The sequence below is a fragment of the Tachyglossus aculeatus genome, chromosome 2 (assembly GCF_015852505.1).
Source record: "Tachyglossus aculeatus isolate mTacAcu1 chromosome 2, mTacAcu1.pri, whole genome shotgun sequence".
Lineage (NCBI taxonomy): Eukaryota > Metazoa > Chordata > Mammalia > Monotremata > Tachyglossidae > Tachyglossus > Tachyglossus aculeatus.
In genome coordinates this window covers 48,928,194-48,950,872 of record NC_052067.1, presented here as the reverse complement: position 1 = coordinate 48,950,872, position 22,679 = coordinate 48,928,194, and the positions used below count along the sequence as shown (strand labels likewise).

Sequence of the window (22,679 nt, the reverse complement as noted above, 5' to 3'; positions counted from 1 at the left end):
ATGATGGCATTTATTAAGCCAAACGAAAACTTTACTTATGCCAAACAAGACAAGTAGAGTAGATACAATCCCTGTCCTACATGGGGCTCACAGGGGGTGAGGGAGGAAGAAAGAATGTTTTATCCCCAGTTTCTAGGTGAGAAACCTGAGACACAAAGGGATTAAAAGAACTTTCCTGAGGACACACGGCAAACACGTGGCAGAGCCGGGACCAGAACGTGGATTTCCTGAGGCTAGTCCCACATCTTTTCCTCTAGGTAAAGCACCATCTCGGACTGTAGGTTCTTTCTAACCCTTTTCCAAGCTCACCACTTCTCTTTACAGTTATGGAGACCAGAATCTGATACTGAATTCTGTGAAGGGCTGGCTTAGTACTCACTGTCAAAGAGGCTGACCTGACATTGCTCACCGGTTTATTGAAGTACCTTGTTATTCTCAATGCTGCACTGGGCATTATTCCTCATATGAGGATTAGGTAATGGTAATAGTAGTAGTCTTCAAAGACTACATCATCACAGTAGTCATATTCATAGTAGTGATAGTAGTAATAAGGGGGAAGAATCAGTTTAAGAATCAGGCTTGGCTGGGGGCAGGGGTTGCCTAGATACTGAGTTGCTTCCAAACTTTTCTGCCTCAACTTTAGTATCTCTCCAGTCCAACGATACTGAAAGATCTCCGTTCCCTCCAGGGCACATCGTAAGGGTCCAAGTAGAAATGTACCCCAAATCAATTCCATGTTCTCAGGCACCTCCAGGTTCATTTTCCCTCCCGAACACCTTCTTCAGAGCCTCTTTCACATCTTCATACCTCAGGGTGTAGATGAGGGGATTGGCACATGGGGTGATGATGGTGTAGAAGAGCGAGAGAAACTTGCCCTGGTCCTGAGAAGAACTGTCAGCCGGCTGCAGGTACACGTAGATGATGGTGCCATAGAAGAGACTGATGACAGTGAGGTGAGAGCCACAGGTGTTGAAAGCCTTCTGCCTCCCAACCGCTGACTTGATCCTCAGCACAGCCCGAGCGATGAAGATGTAGGAGGCCAGAATTAACATCAGTGGGGCAAGGATGATTAAGATGCCCAGTGCAAAGGCCACGGCTTCAATCAACAAGGTGTCAACACAGGCCAGACTAATCAGAGCGGGCATCTCACACAGGAAGTGGTCCACTCGGCCGTGGCCACAACGGGAAAGGAGCAGGGTCTGAGGGGACATGACCAGAGAGTTTCCCAACCCACTCAACCAGGCCAGGGAGGCCAGCTGGCCACAGAGTCGTGGGGACATTATGACACTGTAATGGAGAGGTTGGCAGATGGCAGCATAGCGGTCGTAAGACATGACCGCCAATAGGACACATTCCACACCCCCGAAGGCTAGGACAAAGTAGAGTTGGATGGCACAGTCCAGGTATGAGATGGTCTTGTCTGCCCCCCACAGGTTGTACAGCATCTGGGGGATGGAGCTGGTGGTGTAGCAGAGGTCCAGGAAGGAGAGGTTGGTGAGGAAGAAGTACATGGGGGTGTGGAGTCGAGGGTCCAGGGACGACAGGAGGATGATGGTCATGTTGCCAAATAAGGTGAGGAGGTAGAAGATTAAGACGACCCCAAACAGCACTATCTCCAGTCTGGGCCGGTCAGAGAAGCCCACCAAGATGAACCCTGCCAACGAGCTATCAGTGACATTTGCCATCTCCTGCGGAGACACAGGAGCATCATTTAAGCAGTTCCCAGCAGGATGAATGTATGACCCATTTATCTGGCCTAGTTCTCAAAGATGAGAGGACATTCCCGAGTGTTTAGTACAGTGCTCTGCACACAGTAAGCGCTCAATAAATAAGATTAAATGAATGAATGAATAAATACAACTGACTGAATGAATGAATGAATAAGCCATCACTGTAATTCTCTGACTAATGAAATGTCTAAGAGGTTCAAACTAAATAGTCTCCAGCCTAGCAAAAATAGGGTGGAGCCAGGGAAGAGGGAGGTGGGACATCTCGGTGAGCCTTGTTGCTGCCCCTCCCACAATGGCCCCTCTGTCTGAGAGGAAGAGGAGGAGGTGGAGGAGCAGATGCAGTGTTAGCAGTGGTGGTAGCAGCTCTCTGAGTCCAGCCAGGAGATGAATTTCCTTCCCCAGCCAATCCCTGTGCCTCTAGCCCTGATAAATTATCCTACTTTGGGCCAAACATGGAGAGCCACTGCCACTACCGCCACTGCCACCACCACACCAATGCAATCATCATACTTGATCTTTCAGAAACATTCTCTCTGCCTGTCTCTTGGTCACTTTGTGCCACTGCGATTTCACTGTGTGAGTAGATCGACAGATCATTCAATCAATCAATGACTCTCCCCGCCCCCCGCCCCCGGGAAAAAGGCCCTTGTTATCACCAAGTTACATTAACGACAACCTCATTTGCACCTACTCAGCCCTTCCATGCTTTTTGGCTGTTCACTCCTCTCCCCAGGTATCTCTGCTCCCTAACCCCCCTTAACAGGTCCACCCTACTCCAGCACATAATAGTCTGTATCTGCTCTCTGTGACATCATTATCTGCCTATTTTGTTATTGCCATAGCATGTTAATCGTTAACTACCCTCTGTGATGCCATAACCTATTTATATCATTGCTACTGTTTTATCGCTTCTGCATCTCAATTGTTAACCTCCCGCTGTGCTGCCATTTGCCCTGCTGACCTCACCATGAACTATCAATTCCCTTGCTCCCAACTGCCATTCCCATTCCTCACCTTCCCGTTCTCCTCTCCCACCCAGCTTTTTCCCTCCCTCTCCCCCGCCACCACCACTCCCCCTCACCCCCTAACCAGGATCACTCTGTACCAGCGCCCATCCTCAACTCCTCCCTCCCAGCCCCCTCCCTCCCCTCCTCCCCGACCCCACCCCATCCCAGTTCTCCTTTCCCATCGCCACCCCTCTTCCCGCTCTCCCTGCTTAGGCCCCCGACAACTCATCCCAATCCAAACCCTCCCCACCCCTCGCACCCTTCCCCCTTCCTCTCCTCCCTCAACAGCTGCTGCCAAGTGTGGCCTCTGGAACCCCCGCTCCGTTATAAGTAAGCTCCCGTTCATCCTGGACCTATTCCTTTCCAGGTCTCTATTTCTCCTCGCCCTAACTGAAACATGGCTGTCTCCGGACGACACGGTCTCTTCTGCTGATCTCTCCGGTGGAGGCCTCTTCTTCTCCCACTCCCCCAGACTCACCGGAAAAGGAGGAAGTGTCGGTTTCCTTCTCGCCCCCCAATATGGCTTTCGCACTATCCCTTCTCCCCCTTCTCTTTCCTTCCCTTCTTTTGAAGCCCACATTATTCGCCTCTATCACCCCCTCCAGATTCTTGTAGCCGTCGTCTACCGCCCCACCGGCCCCACCTCCAACTTCTTTAACGATTTTGACCCCTTCCTCACCTTCCTTTTCTCCTTTTCCATTCCCACTCTGATCCTCGGAGACTTCAAAATCCACATGGATATCCCTGGTGACTCCTCTGCCGCCCACCTTCTACCTCTCCTTGATGCTGCCAACCTCTTGCTCCACCCCACCTCGCCCACTCAACAACTTGGTCACACCCTCGAACTCATCATCTCCTATCCCTGCACTGTCTCTACCCTCATCAACTCTGAAATCCCTCTCTCTGATCATAATCTTCTCACCTGCCTCCTAACTCACACTCCTTTCCCCGTAAACCCATATTAATCCCTCACAGAGATCTCTGCTATCTTGACCCCATCCATCTTTCTGAGCGCCACACACCCCACCTCGCCTCCCTTCCCTCTCTAGCCAATCTTGATGATCAGATTAATGCTCTCAACTCTACCCTTTCTACTCAGCTAGAGTCGCTCGCTCCCTTTTCCCTCGCCACTCTCGTACCACTGAACCACAGCCCTGGATCACTGCCACTGTCCGCCTCCTTCGCCCTTATGCTCGAGCTGCTGAATGCTGCTGGTGAAAGTCTAAACACCATGCCAAGCTCGTTCACTTCAAGTTTATCCTGTCCTGCCCTAACTCAGCCCTCTCCTCTGCCAGACAAAATTATTTCTCCTCCCTTATTGACACCCATGCCCATCATCTCCGTCAGCTCTTCCGTACATTCAACTCCCTTCTCAGGCCCCCAGTTCCTCCCCCTCCTCCTTCCCTCACCCCCAACGATCTGGCCTCCTACTTCATTAATAAAATTAAATCCATCAGGTCTGAGCTCCCCAAAGTCACTGACCCCCCTTTTCCAACCCCCTGGCTCTCGACGCTCTCCGCTACTCTCCGATCCTTCCCAGCAGTATCCTCAGAAGAGCTCTCCTCCCTCCTCACAAGTGCTACTCCAGCCACTGGTGCTTCTGACCCCATTCCCTCTCATTTAATGAAATCTCTCGCTCCGTCCCTTCTCCCCTCCTTAACTTCCATATTACCGCTCACTCTTCACCGGTTCCTTCCCCTCTGCCTTCAAACATGTCCACGTCTCTCCCATCCTAAAAAAAACCCCTCTCTTGACCCCACCTCACCTTCTAGTTAACGCTCTATCTCCCTCCTACCATTCCTTTCCAAACTCCTTGAACGAGTCGTCTACACGCGCTGCCTCGAATTCCTCAACGCCAACTCTCTCCTTGACCCCCTCCAATCTGGCTTCCGTCCCCTACATTTCACGGAAACAGCCCTCTCAAAGGTCACCAATGACCTCCTGCTTGCCAAATCCAATGGTTCATACTCTATCCTAATCCTCCTCGACCTCTCAGCTCCCTTCGACACTGTGGACCACCCCCTTCTCCTCAACACGCTATCTAACCTTGGCTTCACAGACTCCGTCCTCTCCTGGTTCTGCTCTTACCTCTCCGGACGTTCATTCTCAGTCTCTTTGGCAGGCTCCTCCTCCCCTTCCCATCCTTTACTGTAGGGGCTCCTCAAGGTTCAGTTCTTGATCCCCTTCCTTTCTCGATCTACACTCACTCCCTTGGTGACCTCATTTGCTCCCACGGCTTCAACTATCATCCTACGCTGATGACACCCAAATCTACATCTCCGCCCCTGCTCTCTCTCTCTCCCTCCAGGCTCACATCTCCTCCTGCCTTCAGGACATCTCCATCTGGATGTCTGCCCGCCACCTAAACCTCAGCATGTCCAAGACTGAACTCCTTGTCTTCCCTCCCAATCGCTGCCCTCTCCCTGACTTTTCCATCACTATTAATGGCACTACCATCCTTCCCATCTCACAAGCCCGCAACCTTGGTGTCATCCTCGACTCCGCCCTCTCATTCACCCCTCACATCCAAGCCGCCCAAAACCTACCGGTCTCACCTCCGCAACATTGTCAAGATCCGCCCTTTCCTCTCCATCCAAACCGCTACCCTGCTCGTTCAAGCTCTCACCCTTTCCCGTCTGGATTACTGTATCAGCCTCCTATCCGATCTCCCATCCTCCTGTCTCTCCCCACTTCAATCCATACTTCACGCCGCTGCCCGGATTGTCTTTGTCCAGAAACGCTCTCGGCATGTTACTCCCCTCCTCAAAAATCTCCAGTGGCTACCAATCAACCTACTCATCAGGCAGAAACTCCTCACCTTCGCTCAAAGCTCTCTATCACCTCGCCCCCTCTTAACTCACCTCCCTAATCTCCTTCTACAGCCCAGCCCGCACCCTCCGCTCCTCTGCCGCTTATCTCCTTACCGTGCCTCGTTCTCGCCTGTCCCGCCGTCGACTTCCGGCCCAGGTCATCCCCCTAGCCTGGAATGCCCTCCCTCCGCACATCAGCCAAGCTAGCTCTCTTCCTCCATTCAAGGCCCTGCTGAGAGCTCACCTCCTCCAGGAGCCCTTCCCAGACTGAGTCCCCTCCTTCTTCTCCCCTTTCTCCCCCTCCCCATCCCCCTGCCTTACCTCCTTCCCCTCCCCACAGCACCTGTATATATGTTTGTACATATTTATTACTCCATTCATGTTATTTGTACATATTTATTCTATTTATTTTATTTTGTTATGTTTTGTTTTGTTCTCTGTCTCCCCCTTCTAGACTGTGAGCCCACTGTTGGGTAGGGACCGTCTCTACATGTTGCCAATTTGTAATTCCCAAGCGCTTAGTACAGTGCTCTGCACACAGTAATCGCTCGATAAATACGATTGAATGAATGAATGAATCCATCAGATTCTGTCTGCAGGAACAAATCAGAGGATGCTGCTCTTAAGCATGCCATAAATCAACCTCTTCAACTGGGTGGAGGATGATCAGGTACGGGTGCCCAGGGACAGCTATAATCCAATCAAATGTGCCTTAGGCAATGCACGTCTGTTTCATGTACCCATTCAAGGGTTTCTCAAGGAGTAATGAAAAACCCACCTTAGTCAATCAGTAGTAATCAATACTCAATACCAACCCTTTCCTCTCCATTCAAATTGCTACCACACTGGTGCAAACACTTTTTATAGTATTTATTAAGTGCTTACTGTACATCAAGCACTGTTCTATGCGTTGTCATACCCTGTCTCTATTGCTGCATCATCTTGCTTCCTGACTTTTCTGCCTCCAGTCTCTCCCTTCTCCAGTCCATACTTCACTTTGTTGTTCAAATCATTTTGGAAGAGTACGCTAGACTTATTAGACGTGATCCCTGCCCTCAGGTTCTTACAATCTACGGGGGATTACATTCCATGTCCTCCAGAAGGTGTTTCCTGATTAAGATCCTACTTTCCAGGCTGTAGCAATCTAACAACCTAGTTTAGCTTCTATCCACTTCTCCTTAGAATTATTTGTTTATGTATATATACATTTGAACCTTTGTGCTCTTACTCTCCTTTCTACCCTACCATTAAAGAAATAGAGAGCAGAATCAAGGAGGACAGCATATCCTCTGGCAAACAGAGTGCAGAAATAGTGGGGTAACAGGGTCAATCAATCATTTGCATCTACTGAGTGTTTATGGAGTTAGTACACACAGGTTTACAGAGCCTCAGTGTTGTCGTCTTCTCTGCAGCTGTGAAGCCTGGACCACATACGAGTGCCACATCTGGCTTCTCGAGCAGTTTTATCAGCATTGCTTATGGGCCATACTAAGCAGCATGGCTCAGTGGAAAGAGCATGGGCTTGGGAGTCAGAAGTCATGGGCTCTGATCCCGGCTCTGCCACTTGTCATCTGTGTGACTTTGGACTAGTAACAACTTCTCTGTGCCTCAGTTCCCCCATCTGTAAAACGGGGATTTAGACTGTGAGCCCCACGTGGGACAACCTGATTACCTTGTTTCTTCCCAAGCGCTTAGAACAGTGCTTAGCACATAGTAAGCTCTAAACAAATACCATTGTTATTATTATTATTATTAAGGTAAGATCATAAATGATGAACCTCAAATCTGGTCAGCCTCCTAGCATCAAAGCCAAGCTTCCCTTAACACAGTTACTCTGGGTGAAACAAATGAGGAGACTGAGAGATAGCAGGAGGCCCAAATAGTTGCTGTATTGAGAGCTGAAATTGGAAACTGAAGGCCAGAACAGCAGAGGAAGTGTTTGAAGGACAAGGTAAAATAGCTCAGACAATGCTGCGTATCAGCTGAAAACTGGGAGTCAATTGCTGAGGACAGAAGAGAGTGCCTCTATTTGAGCAAAAGCTTTGCACGGAAAGAGAGACAAGAAAGAAAAAAACCCACAGTACTGCCTGCTGCAAACATTGAACATAGGAGCATGAGAGACAACTGTTTTTTGTGTTCATTGTGGCTGGGACTGCGGATCCCACATTGGCCTTTTCAGCCACTCACACACTCATAGATCAACTTTGTTGTCTGTTGTCTTCTTTGTAGGAAAACTATAGATTTATACTGCCATCCTCCTGCTATCAAGAATCGTCACTTTATTCTTCCTTCTGCTCCAACTATCTGCAAGTAATTTGCATCATTCTGTCTCCAGTCGTTCATTCAATGCATAGAATTTATTGAGTACTTTCTTTGTGCAGAGCACTGCACTGAGCAGGTGGGAGAGTCTGAAACAATGCTCCCCCATTAATTTGTAAACTCCTTGATACCTTCCACTTCTACTTCTATTGTCCACAAGGTGCTTTGTACAGGGCCACACGTAAAGGTATGATTGATTAACTGATTAATTGAAGAAAGGCATGGAGAAATTTACTAAGTGCTTGCAGGGTCATGCACTAGAACAAGCTGGGGATGGGGTTTTGTTTCCAAATGATCTATTCCCCTGTAAACTTTCCAAGGTGAACTGCCCTCCTTCAGGATAGGGGAGAATCCACTAACATGTAAACACCTCTGTGGGCAGGGATCACGTTTACCAACTCCACTCTGATCAGTATGGTGCTCAGCACATAGTGTGCACTTAATAAATAAGCATTAATTGATTTAATGAGCATCCATCTCTATGTTTCTAGTAGGAGTGATAGTATTTACTGATCTCCTTCTGAGGGCAATACACTGTATTAAGCATTTGAACCGCATAATCCATGAAATAAAGGTGCCCAGGGACCCATGTTGCTTAGCAATAGAGTTGACAAGAGCAAGGAATAGCACTAATAATTGGTGTGGCATTTGTTAAGTGCTTACTTTGGGTCATGGGATAATCAAGTTAGATACAGGCCCTGACCCACATGGGGCTCACTGTCCAAAGGGGAATGAATAGGCTTTAATCCCCATTTCATAAATGAGGAAAGAGAAGCACAGAGAAGTGAAGTCATCCAGCAAAAACTACTTAATATTGGATTCAAAACTCTCCATCACCTTTACCCCTTTTTCCTCACTCCTTTCTCTTCTTCTACATTCTAGCCCACACACTCCGCTCCTCTGGTACTAACCTTCTCCTTGTGCCTCGTTCTCACCTGTCCCACCATCGACCCTTGGCCCACGTCCTACCTCTGTCCTGGAATGTCCTCTCTCCTCAAATCTGCCAAACTAGCTCACTTCCCCCCTTCAAAGCCCTACTGTAAGCTCACCTCCTCCATAAGGCCTTCCAAGACTAAGCCCCTCTTTTCCTTTGCTCCCCCTCCCCTCCCCATTGCCTTGACAACCTCCCTTTGCTCTATCCCCGCCCCACAGTACTTGTGTATATATGTACATATTTTTTATTATAATTCTATTTTTTATTAATGATGTGTATATATCTATAATTCCCTTTATTTATAATGATGCTACTGATGCCCGTTTACTTGTTTTGATGTCTTCTTTCTCCCCCATTCTAGACTGAGTACGTTGTGGGCAGGGATTGTTTTTATTTGTTACGGAATTGTACTTCCCAAGAGCTTAGTACAGTGCTCTGCACACAGTAAGCGCTCAATAAATAAGATTGAATGAATGAATGAATAAAGTGACTGGCCTAAGATCACAAAGTAGGCAAATGGCAGAGCCATAAAGATAATCAAAGTCTTCCGAATCCCAAGCTTCCAAGCTTTCCACTAGACCATGTGGCTTACCCTTAATTTATTTAGTAATTAATTTTGATTGGGCCATTTGAACTAAGTTCACAGATAAGGCCAAAAATATTATTTTCCTGTTTGTATTGGCAATGCGCACCCCCAAGGTCTGTGGTCCTGCCCCTGGGGTCTGTCTTTGAGATTTCAGCATATTCCTTGTCTCCTAATAAATAGATCATACCCCCCCCCCCACCCCGACCCACTCACCTCCAAGGGGCTGCTTCAAATAGTTAATTGTCTTTGCTAACAAGTCCCAAGGGTGAAAGGATGAAGCTGGGAGCTTCACCGTGAAGAAGCTGGTGCTTTAGTAAAGCACCTGAGAACTCCTGCTGGGAGATTTCAATGGTGACTCTTTCAGCTGCGCATCTCCCGGGCTCCTCGCTGTACTTAATCTGAATTCAAGGCTCAGATTCTGTAGGTTCTCCTTCTGTTGAACTTGTTCTCAGTCTATGGGAGCTGTGAAGGTCATGTAGTCTATCCGTCTGTCTCCAGGTGGGTCATTATAGACCCAAAAAAGGAGATGTCCATTCGGTGAGGTGCTTCATTGCCTCACAACTTCTCATTCAGAATACTTAAGTGTCATTTGCATCTTCCCTATTGGTCCCCTGCACACTGAATGTTTAATAAATGCCAATAGCCCCAGCTGGAGACCAAATCTCTTGGTAAGGAAAAGAGTTGGAAAATTTTTGTGAAACAGCCACCCTTTTCCATGCAAGATCGAACTCTTTTTCTCCTCCATCCTGGATCAATATGTCAGTTATCAGAACCAACATTTTTGATCAGTCATTATATAAATCCATTATATCATATCGTACAATGTTGCATATCATACTACACTGCATGACAGCATGCTATATAATGTGATCTGATATGCTATCAGTCAATCAATAGCATTTGTTGAGTGCCGTTTTTGTAGAGAACTGTACTCAGTACATCGGAGAGCACAAAAGAGTTAAAGGACTTAATTCCTGCTTTATGATATGATATGATATCACACGATAGTCTATGGTACGGTATGATATTCATTCATTCATCCAATCGTATTTATTGAGCGCTCACTGTGTGCAGAACACTGTACTAAGTGCTTGGAAAGTACAATTCGGCAACAGATAGAGACAATCCTACCCAACAACGGTTCACAGTCTAGAAGTGGGAGACAGACAACAGAACAAAACAAGACACTAGAGTTGTCATGAGGGAAGATCTTTAGGAATAATCAGGTGCTTTTTCTAGATGGGGTGGGTTAAGGCCAACCCTAAGGTAAGTCATATGAACAGAAGAGACAGACACCATAAGCAATGTTATGGCATGTTATGGAATGTAGAGGTTGACCTCAACCCATCCTTCAATCTGCTCAAACCGGAGGGGTCCCATCACAAACATTCCTTTCTATCTTCAAGCCCCATCCACACTCACTTTCCTTAATACTCACCACAGTCAGCCACAGATCGTGGGCTTCACATCTTTAGTCTCTGTTCTCTTGTACTGAGACACTAGGTAAGATCTGCTCTTGACAGCAGGGCATAAGGATGGACCAAGTTGGGGGGAATAGGGAGGTGCCCCCAATCCCAAGCATCAATTGACACCTCCCATCTGTATCTCCAGAAAAGTAGTCCTGGATGCACAGTAAGGAGAACTCCCTAAGAACAAAGGACCCAAGATGGCACAATGGGAGCATCTTATGAGTTTTAGAGAAGATGCAGGACCTGATTATCCCATGATTCCCTTCCCACCTGGGCCCCAGAGAATAAAATGTTCTTCCTCTCCTTAATAACTCAGTTCATTATCACTAATGAGATCTGAGGGGACTCACCAACCCCAAAAAACAAGTCGCTTTTCTCACTGGACCTGTGGGACTCCGAACTTTCTCTTTTACATTACTTTTCTATTTCTGGTGCTTTCAACTTGGGTCTGCCACCAAGCCACCGCCCCGAACCTATCTATTCGTGAATCGTGAACCCCTAGATATCCAGGAGCTGTGTCCAATTCTCATTCATACATTTTTCCCCAGTATGTAACCGCAGTGCTTTTTACATCATAGGTGCCTAAAAAATACTATTTTTACTACTCCTACTAAATCACTTCTGCATTTAGTCAATCAATAGTATTTATTTTTCAGCTAGTCCCTGTCCCAAGCACTCGGTAGAGAACATTGAACTCTAGGCCGACAGGCCACTGGTAAAATACATTTTATTGTTCTCTCTTTTTTTGGTATAGTGCTCTTATTTTTCCAACATGTTTTCACATTTTTACAGTTAACCTTTTGCTCATGCCTTCCCTCCTGCCTGGAACTCCCTGCCCTTCACATTCAGCTGACCACCACTCTCCCCATTTTCAAAGCCCTACTAAAATCATATCTCCAGGAGACTTCTCATGCCTAATCTCTCATCTCTGCTCCCTATTCTTCTGCCCTTCTGCATCCTCTTTTGCACTTAAGTCTTCACCCCTTAAGTACATAGGTACTCACCCCACCACCTTCCCCATCACATCACTTATTTATCTTTGTTTCTCCCTACATGTAATTTACTTTGGTGTCTGCTTCTCCTGCTACAATTTGAGCTCCCTGAAGACAGAGAATGTGTCCACTAAATCTGTTCTATTTTTCCAAGAGCTTAGATCAACGTTCTGTAGCATGTAAGCACTTGATAAACGGTAGTGATAGATAGATTGATTGATTCATGTTAATCATCTAACTTTAGCCTCACAAAACCTGCAAGAGATAGGGAGTAGCAGATATTATTATCTATTACCCCCATCTTTCTGATTAGGAACCTGAAGCCCAGTGAGATTAAAGGATTGAGGAATTAGTAAATTATTGCTTTGCAGTAATCAATCAAGAAATCGATCAATGGTATTTATTGAGTGCTTACTCTGTCCAGAACACCATACTTATACTTTCACTTGGGAAAGCATAGTACAATAGAGTTGTATAGAAGAAAAGTTCACAGACTGCACTGTGTTCAGGTGGGTATGTCGGAGACAAGTTTATTTCTACTAGCACTAGTAGAAAGTGGTGGTTGACAGAGCTTTCCCTGCTCGCCAAAACCAGTTCAACTCCATCCTGAAATAGGCTTGCATATACACACAAGTGGGTAGGTGGAAACGTGTTATATGTCATTGACAGCAAGGCCTATGATTTATTCGAACAAGACAGCAGCACTATTATTACACTTAATAATGATACAGATGATAATATGGTACGGTTTCACAATATATTACAGAAAGGGAAAATGGAGCTTGACTTGCAGTTTTCCTGGTTCAGATAGCCAAGCAGGCTTAGAGGTAAAGCAGCTAAAGAAAAGAAGATAGTGGGGTGGACTAAGGCCTGGTCCAAAAACAGGCCAAGGATAGTGTCAGACCACTGTGCATCCACAGTTGGTAGGCATGATCCCTGCCCACAAAGAGCATACAGTCTAGAGAGGGAGAAGGTCCGGACTCTAGTGTTGAGTAGAGACACGTGCTACCAGGTAATCCATTCTTTGTCGAGCATCAAATTCATTGCTGTGAGGTGTGTTAGAAAGATCACCGTAGCACATTTACCCACTCTGTACAATCCCCAGAAACTTACACTGGCTCTTCTCCACCACATCAAGGAGATCCCATCGTGCATTTAAGCACCTCTGAGGGAAAGAGAACTGAACCTGCATCATGAGGTCTCATATATCCTCAGGAAGGTTAGTGGCTGTACTAGCTGGTGTGTGGCTAAGGGTATACTTTAGACTCTGAATCACAAAGTATACCCTTTGCTATATAATAATAAAAATATTTGTTAAATATTTACTGTACTAAGCACATGGGTAGATACAAGATAATCAATATTATGTATTATATATTTGTCCTGGTACCTTGTGATGTTTTAATGTTTTATTTTATCTTTGTCCCTGTTTCCATCTCGAGTCCTCCCCTTCCCCTCCCTTAATTCATAGAATATGAACCTCTTGAAGGACAAGATATGTGTCTAATTTCCACTAAGTATTCTTTCCAAAAATTAATACAATGCTCGACATCCAGTAAGTGCTTAGAAAATATCATTAATATTAATATGATTATTACTGTAAAAATAATAATAATAATGGTATTTGTTAAGTGTCAAGCACTGTTCTAAACACTGGGGTAGATACAGGGTAATCAGGTTGTCCCATGTGGGGCTCACAGTCTTAATTTCCACTTTAGAGATGAGTTAACTGAGGCACAGAGAAGTTAAGTGACTTGTCCAAGGTCACACAGCAGACATGTGGTGGTTCCGGGAATAGAACCCACATCCTCTGACTCCCAGTCTCCTGCTCTTTCCACCAGTTCTCGTTCAACCCCTGCCCTCGAGGATCTTGTAACAGCTGTACCTAAAGTATTTGTTGCGCACAAGTTGTTTACACTCTAATGGGGGAACCCCATGTGTCCAAATATATGCATGTTCATGTATGATAAGTGGACCTGGAAAAACGTGTGCACATATGTGCGTGTGTAAATGTGAGTGCTTGTTTTGTGTGTGTTTGAATGTTTATCTGTGTGTGGGGATTTCTGCCACCGTTGTCTAGGTATGTCTCTGGGGCTCTTACTTCCCAGATCTGTACTTCCTTCTTTGATTGTTTGGAAATTATTCCTGCCTCCTGGAAGTTTTGGTCCCTGTGGATTATTTAATGGGAAGTTACCAGGTATTGGCCACTGTCTTTCACATCTGGGTAAGTATGCTATAGAAAGAAGACACAGTCCCTCTCCTCAAGGAGTTTACAATGGAATAGTCACACCTAAGCCCCAGAACATTCAGATTCTGTAGTTTAGGATCCTGCCTCTTTTCTTCAAATCATGAAAACCCAAGCTTCTTAGGGGTGGCGGGTGAAGTAGGGTAGTCCCTCATGCCTCATCCCTCCTACCCCGGCTTTGACCACTCTTTTGCAGAAGCCTCTCCAACCACCCCTTTCACATCTTTGTTCCTTAGCGTGTAGATGAAGGGATTGAACACTGGGGTGACGATGCTGTAGAATAGGGTCATGGGCTTGGCCTTATCCCGGGAGTTGTCAGCAGCGGGCTGGACATACATCCCAATCACCGGGCCATAGAAGAGTGAGACCACGGCAACATGAGAGCCACAAGTGTTGAAGGTCCTGAGCCTTCCCAGAGAGGATAGGCTCCTTAACACCGCTATGGTGATGAAGCCATAGGACACCAGGATGAGAGCCACGGGCACCAGCGCAAAGAAGGTGCCCACCACAGAGAGCATGGCCACACTGAAGGAGGTGTCCACGCAGGGCATCTCGAAGACCACCGGCACCTCACAGAAGAAATTGTCAACCACGTGGTTCCCACAAAGGGGAAGCTGGACCGTGAGTGAGGATTGCAGCAGTGAGTTGGCCAAGCCACTAACCCAGGCTGTGGCCACCAAGAGGATGCTGAGACGCTGATGCATGATGGCCAGGTAGTGCAAGGGCTTGCAGATGGCCACGTAGCGGTTGGGGGACATCATGGTTAGCAGGATGCACTCAGTGGCCCCCAGGAAGTGAAAAATGTACAGCTGGGTCATGCAGCCCCCATAGCTGATGGTCTTGACTTGGGCCCAAATGTTCCTCAACATCTGGGGAACTGTGGTGGTGGTGAAGCACAGATCCAGGAAGGACAGGTGCTCAGGAAGAAGTCCATGGGGCTATCCAACTTGGGATCCATCCGGGACACCAAAGTGATGGCCACATTGCCCACCAGAGTGCAGATATAAGTGACAAGGACCAAGACAAAGAGAAGCATCTCCAACCAGGGCCGGTCAGAGAAGCTCAGAAGAATGAAGACCCATTGGGAGCTCACATTCTTGCAGTCCATGTTTCAGAAGCCCCTACGGAGGGACATAGAGCGAGAATGAAGGTTTCTATTTCCAAACCACTTTGACCCCAAGACGTTCAATGAACCTTAAACTGTTCACCCAACGGCTCAGTCAGGAGTTGTGGGAGAAGAGGGCAGGAGTGACTCTTCCCGGTTTTCAGAGACACAGCGAGACCAAATGACTTGTCTGGGGTGACATAATAAGTCTGTGGTGGAGCCATTACTAGAACAAAACAACGTGGCCTAGTGGTGAGAACAAAAGCCTGGGAGTCAAGGGACCATTCATTCATTCATTCAATCGTATTTATTGAGCGCTTACTGTGTGCAGAGCACTGTAGTAAGCGCTTGGGAACTACAAGTTGGCAACATAGTGACGGTCCCTACCCGACAACGGGCTAACAGTCTAGAAGGGGGAGACAGACAACAAAACAAAACAGGTGGACAGGTGTCAAGTTATCAGAATTTGCAACTGTTAACAGAGTGGAAAACCCTTCTGCAGAAAAGACTTCAGTGGCAAGTTGGAATTGGGGAGTACTGGTCACGAGCAAAAGTTTCTTGACTCATGGTGAGCTAGCTGGCTACCCCAAAGTCTGCGAGCTTGGCGTGGCCTTCAGTGTTTAACAAGATGTTTCTGGCCTTGATGTCACGGTGCACTTTCCCCTTTAAGTGGAGATATTCCAGTCCTTTAAGTGTTGATTGCAGTATTGTGGCTATTTAATCTTCTATCAGCATTTTACTTCATAATCGGATGATATCCGACACAGAGCCAGCACACAGCCACAGTATTCCATGATGATCCACAGGTCTGTGTTCTTAAAGTAGCTGCCATAGTACTTCACTACGTGAGGACTGTCATACTGTTGCATTATGGAGATTTCTTTGATAATCTCCTGCAGGTCGGACTCCACAGGAACTTGCTTGATCGCCACAACTTGACCCGTTTCTTTATGAATAGCTTTGAATACACTGCCATAGGACCCTTCTCTAAGTTTCTCCAGGACATCGAGCACTTCCTCTGGTTGCTTCGTCAAGCTGCCTTCGTCCAACGTTTTCATCTGCCTGCGCGGTGGGTTCCACAGCTGCACCGTCTCCATGGCTCCCACTCACTGCTCCATCGCACCACGCAACACTGCTCAGCACAGCACCACACCGCACCACACCACTCAGCACAGCATGCCGGTTCTGTCTCTCTCTCTGTTTCTCTCTCTGGTCTCTGTCTCTGCCTCTGTCTCTCTCACCGGAACTTCCGCTTTTTTCCGGGGTTCTAATTCCAGCTCCATCACTTATCTGTTATGTGACCTTGAACAAGTCACTGAACTTTTCTGTGCCTAAGTTTTCTGATCTGTAAAATGGGGATTCAATGCCTGTCCTCCCGGCTACTTAGACTGTGAGCCTCATGTGGGGTGGGGACTGTCTGATCTGATTAACTAGTATCTACCCCAGCGCTTAGAACAGTGCTTGACATACAGCAAGCACTTCACAAATACCATAATAATCAAATATAACAGTCCAGAATATGGAGTCAGTTCTGGACAGAGTCTGAAGTCAGGGAAGTGAGTCCAGGCAGCAGAGCACAGGATCTCTGTGAAGGGATAAGGCATAATCAGCCTACCTAAGGAGTTTGGACAAGAGAATGGGAGCCAGAAAATGGTGTATGAGATAGAGAATCAAGAGAACCTCTTGAAAGAGTATAGTATGGACCATTACTGAGAATGTTTTAAAAGATAAAGGGAAAAATTGACAACCGCAATAAGGATGGGATGGAAAGTGAGGAAAACTCATTATACTACCCATTTCCAAGATTGAATAATTATAAGAAATATTAATATTAATACACATAATTATATATTATATATTATCATAATAAATATTAATATCAATTAATATTGAATATTAATATTAAGAAATATTAGAACACTATTCTAAACTCTGGGGGAGATAAAAGATAATCAGGATAGACTCAGTCACTGTCTCACATGGGACTCACAGTCTAAGGGTAGCACAGAACACCTAAATTTTAAAGTGTTGGTGGACTGGACTCTCTATGCACTTTTCTGATAACAGAAGAATTCATCTTCTGTATCCCACACTTCAATCAATCGATGTTATTTATTGGGTGCTTATTATGAACTATTGTCTCCCACTTCTGAGCCATGTCTTATGCCATGTCCACACTGTCAAGCCCCTCCTTATTTCCTCCTGCAAGTAAATTCACCTAACCCTACCACTCCCCTGCCATTCTTCTAAATTCCATTAAAGGCTCACCTCCTCCAGACAGCCATCTCAGATAATCCTACCTGAATCCACTCTCTCTGCTCAGTTGCAAAACACACTTAGCTCTCCCCTCTATGTCTTTAGAGGCAGCTGACATTGTCCCTGACAGACATTTCTTCGTATATTAATCTGTATTTGTTCTCTTCAATTAGGAGTGTGCTATTTTGTATCTTCCCATTGTACCCTAGTACATCCTAATAATCACTGGTAATAATAATAATAATAATAATAATAATACTTTTTGTATTTGTTAAGTGCTTACTATGTGCAAAGCACTGTTCTAAGCATTGGGGAGGATACGAGGTTGTCCCATGTGGGGCTCACAATCTTAATCCCCATATTACAGATGAGGTAACTGAGGCATAGAGAAGTTAAGTGACTTTACCAAAGTCACACAGCTGACAAGCGGCGGAGCCGGGATTTGAACCCATGACCTCTGACTCCCAAGCCCATGCCATTTCCACTGAGCCACGCTGCTTCAACCTGTGGTGCAACCTGTGAAGTGTATGAAGGGTAGAGAAGACATATTTGCCTCCCTATGTTACAACCCATTGGCTGGTGAAGTAACAGCAGGTAAACCAAGCACCTGTTGAATAGGAAAATAAAACAGGGTGGCTACTAGCAGGGTCTGAAAAATAAATGTTGGAAAGACAGAGTGTCTCATCCACCAACCATGAAGTGGAGCTGTGCCCTGCCAGAAAAAAACAACAGCAGATGGGCTAACTCCAAAGTTGCATGTTGAGAAAAGGTGATGAGAAGTGTTTGGGGGAGGCAGGAAAGGGCAAAGGAGGGTCTGTATGGACCAGAGGTTATGGAAAGCTGGTATTACTGCAAGGCAGAGTGGGAAGTAGTGCCAGATCCAGCTCAAATTATCAAATCAAATAAATGTGTACCAACTGTGGCATTTGTTAAGTGCCTGAAATTCCACTCCTAGCCACAGTGTCCTACAGATCTTGGGTTTATTTTGTTGTTAGTATAACAATTATTATTTGGTATATAATTATTATGATTATTATTATTATATTTGTAAACCACTTACTATAGATCAAACACTGTTCTAAGCACCGGGTTTATACAATTTAATCAAGTTGTACACAATCCCTCCACATGGGATTAACAGCTGAAGTAGGAGGGAGAACAGATATTTAATGATCATTTTACCATTGAGGAAACTGAGGCACAGAGAACTTACATGATTTGCCCAAGGTCACAGAGTAGGTAAATGGTGAAGCTGGGATTAGAACTCAGGTCCTCTGACTTCCAGGCCCGTGCTCTTTCTACTAGGTCTTACTGCTTCCATTTTAATTGAAGCATTTATCCTAGCCTGTCTTGGTTATTGAATCAGACTCATTGCTGATATTCCTGCCTCTTCTCTCTCTCCCCACTCTAGTCCATACTTTACTCTGCTGCCCAGATCATTTGTTTTCAAAACTGTTTAGTCCATGTTTCCCCACTCCTCAAGAATCCCCCAGCGGTTGTCCATCCATCTCCACACCAAACAGAAGCTCCTTGCCATCAACTTTAAAGCATTCAATCAGCTTGCCCCCTCCTACCTCACCTCACTGATTTCCAACAACTCAGCCTGCACATTTCACTCCTCTAATGCCAGCCTATTCACTCTCCCTCAATCTCAGCTATCTCACCAATAACCCCTTGTCCATGCCCTGCCTCTGTCCTGAAACTTTTTTCCCTCTTTATAGTTGAAGATGATCACTCACTCCACCTTCAAATCCTTGTTAAAAGCACATTTCCTCCAAGAGGCCTTCCTCGTCTAAGCCCTCATTTCCTTTCTCCCACTCCCTTCTGCATCACTGCATTTGCTCCCTTTATTCCCACAGCACTGTGTTCTAATCTGTATTTGACTTATTTAAATTAATGTCTGTCTCCCCCTCTGGGCTGTAAGCTCACCATCGGGAGGGAACATGTCTACCAACTCCGTTGTATTGTACTCTCTTAAGTGGTTAATACAGTCCTCCGCACATGATAAGCATACATATATATGATTGACTGACCGATTGAATGCTTCCCTGTTGTCTTAGCATTTTGTTTCATCTCTCCTTATCACCGGTCCTCTCTCCCTACTTTTCAGTTTTTAGATTGTGAGCCATCTGAGGACCCGGAACCATGTCTAATTCTCACCTGGATATTTTTTTCCAAATGCTTAGTACAGTGGATGAAGTTAATGATTAACAAATCCTATACCTATTACTTCTTACTATGTGCCAAACAGTGTGCGTGTAAATAGAGGACAATCAGTTCAGACAACTTATGGGAGAGGGAGAACAAATATCGAAATTCCCATTTCACTGGTGAGGAAACTGAGGCCTAGATAAATTTAATAATTTGCCCAAGTTCACATGGCAGGTGGGTGGCAGGGCTAGAATTGGAACCCAGCTCTTCTAACTGCCAGTCCTGTGCTCTTTCCACTAGACCATGTTGCTTTGTTTTGGGAAAGGGTGCTGAACACAGTGGCTTGTATGTTTTTGGTATTATTTGGGGCTAAAACAACTGCACTGTCAAAGAGGAGGTTTAGTCCACATGGGTGAGTGAGACAGGAAAGACCACTGCAAGCGCTGCATTCATTTTTATGCTGTCAGTACAGTGGAAAGAACTCAACTTTGAGAATCAGGAGTTGAGATCTCTAGTCCCAACTCTGGCAGTAGGGACTATCTGCTGGAAACAGCAGCAGTTACCAAGGCAACCACCCTCCAGGTCACTGGAACTGTGCTCTGGTCCATTTGGCCATAGGTGAGTCCTTCTGCACATGTTGCAATCCTGCCCACCTACTTGCTCGTTGCACTCATCACCCAATTTGGAATTTGACTGGCAGGGACAAGAGAGTGCAATACACGAAACACTACAATCTTTTTCTTCACACAGGTTCTCTGTCCTGAAGTTTCAGAACCAAGGCCCCTCTGTCATACCTGATGAGAAAGGCTCCATAGACACCATGTTCATCAATCAGTGGCTTAAACTGAATGCTTTTCTGTGGGCAAAACACCCTACTAAGCTCTTGGGAGAGTGCAATACAATAGTTAGTAGGCACACAAGGAACTTACAGTCTAAGATGTTCCTGTGCTGGGCTAAGGTGCCTGACACTAGTTTGATTTTTGTATTTGCCTCCTGCTATCAACATCTTCTAACAGCCTCTGTTCTAATAGAGCCAATACAGGGTGTCATCTGGCCTTATCTGACTGCACAGCTGGCTCCCCAAACGTTTTCAGCAGTTCTACACTCCAATGATTTTGATTCCCTGTATCATTTAAATGTTTCTTCTCCCCTTCTTCCCTCCCTCTCCACACTCCCATTTGAAGCTGCTGACTGGGGATCCTGCCACCCCGGTCAGATGTCTTTACCTTCAAACCCCTGCCAGTACTAGTGACCACAGCATGGTCAAAGCAGTGAGATCCAGTGAATAAAGAACAATCTTGGGAGTCAGAATTCTAATCCTGGCTACACCACTTGCCTATTGTTTGACTTTGGACAAGTCACTTAACTTCTCCATATGTCAGTTATCTCTTCTGTAAAATGGGGATTAAGACCGTGAGCCCCATATGGGAGGTGGAGTGCATCTAGCCTGATTCGCTTGTATATTCCCCAGTGCTTAGTAAAATGCCTGGCACATAGTAAGCACTTAATAAATACCATTTTTTTAAAAAGTGCCTCAGAGCTTGACCTCACAGCTTCCACAATGGACAACCCCCAATATGAGCTTCCAAAGGATCCCTCAGGAGTCAAAACTCTCTTTCTCTGATGAGCAAGTGGCAATTCCTCATCTTCTTTTGTGCTGCATAATAGGAGGTGAGAGCTTTCCGCAGAGATCTTAGAACCCAGCCTCCTTTGACTAGGGCAGAAGTGGGCAGCAAGGAGGGCTGGGAGACATTCATGTGCTTGTGGAAGGAGAGGCTTCATGTTTACAGGCATCGTCCCCAACTACAGAATCATCTCCGTCCCCAGAGGATGGCCCAGGAAGCTGAATTTGGCTTATTGACTCCATCAGCCTTTCCCTTTTCTGCAATTATCTGCAATAACCCTGGGGCAGACTCCCCAGGGCAGACCTATTTCGTTTTCTTTTCCTCCCCCTGATATGTTTTGCTCTGGGATTTTGTGGGGAACAGGAGTTCCAAGTAAACAAGGAACTGAGAGGAGAGCTGTGGCCAAAAGTCTGGTCTCTGTTATCACAGCCTTGTACAGGCAAGAGTTACTTGTTATCGGCCCTACGGCCTTGCATAGACGGGTGTTACTTGTTACTGGTCTTGAAGGTTACAGAATTGCTGTGTTAGTTATAAACACAGGAACATGGAAAAATACAGAATGTGACTGAAAGATATAAAAGTCTTGCTGCTTAACCCAATAAACGATTTCGTGCTTACCCTAGCCGGAGTCCGTGCCTTCATACACCACAAATGGCGCCCGAATCGGGAATACAAATCTCAGTTTACGATCCGGTGGTGTACCCGCGGCTGGATGGAGGATACGAGTTCGTAAAAACGCCGGCCGCAGATGTTAAGACATCACCGTTCGCAGGATGGACAGGTGAGCAGCTGCGGAAGAATTGACAGCATGGGGCAATCAGCCACGAGAGAGCAGAAGTTGCAGCTTGAGATTTTGCAACGTATTTTAAATGAGCAAGGGTTTAAGGTGCAACCCATACCGCTGGTCCAGGTATTAGTATGAATTCGGGATCATTGTACATGGTTCCCTGAAGGCGGTTCTTATGATCTTACCTTATGGCACAAGGTGGGCCAGGAGCTACAGACTCGTGAAAGCTTGTCCCAGCCCCTGCCCAAAGGGGTACTGATTACATGGAGAACTATTTTTACGACGCTGCGGGAGCTGCATCCCGCTGAACGGGTGTTGCAGAAGACACCGGCGGCGTGCGACTTGGGGGCAGGGAGTGATCAGGAGGACCCCCTGTCCTTTGAAGATTTGTCACCAACAGAAGAATTGGAGCCGGTGTACGTTGCTTTTCCGGATCCCGAGGACATGTATCGGGACCAGGATCATAATGACTCTGGAGATCCTTCTGACTCTGGGACTGCAGACCCGAAGGAGGGATCTGATCTATACCTGCCTTTGGCCCCTCTAACAACGACGGCAGCTGCCGCGCCCACGGCAAAGGACCTTTTGCAGACCCAGAGCCTGCAGGCGGTATCCCGTTCGTCGATTGTTCACCCACCCCTTGCTCCCCCTTTGTCTGCTGCG

At 46.3% G+C, this 22,679-nt stretch overlaps 2 protein-coding genes and 1 pseudogene across 2 annotated transcripts; all 3 read right to left on the bottom strand.

The window, feature by feature from the left end:
• Window positions 1-740: 740 nt before the first annotated feature.
• Window positions 741-1,685, bottom strand: LOC119941573 (putative olfactory receptor 2W6). The gene has a single exon (XM_038762093.1). The coding sequence runs from the start codon at window positions 1,683-1,685 to the stop codon at window positions 741-743; it is 945 nt and encodes a 314-aa protein (XP_038618021.1).
• A 12,574-nt stretch (window positions 1,686-14,259) lies between these two features.
• Window positions 14,260-15,200, bottom strand: LOC119941565 (olfactory receptor 2B11-like). The gene is given in 2 exon segments (XM_038762082.1): window positions 14,260-15,008; window positions 15,011-15,200. Coding segments are annotated over 2 exon segments (939 nt in total).
• Window positions 15,201-15,938: 738 nt separating this feature from the next.
• Window positions 15,939-16,294, bottom strand: LOC119941557 (annotated as a pseudogene).
• Between the last annotated feature and the right edge of the window lie 6,385 nt (window positions 16,295-22,679).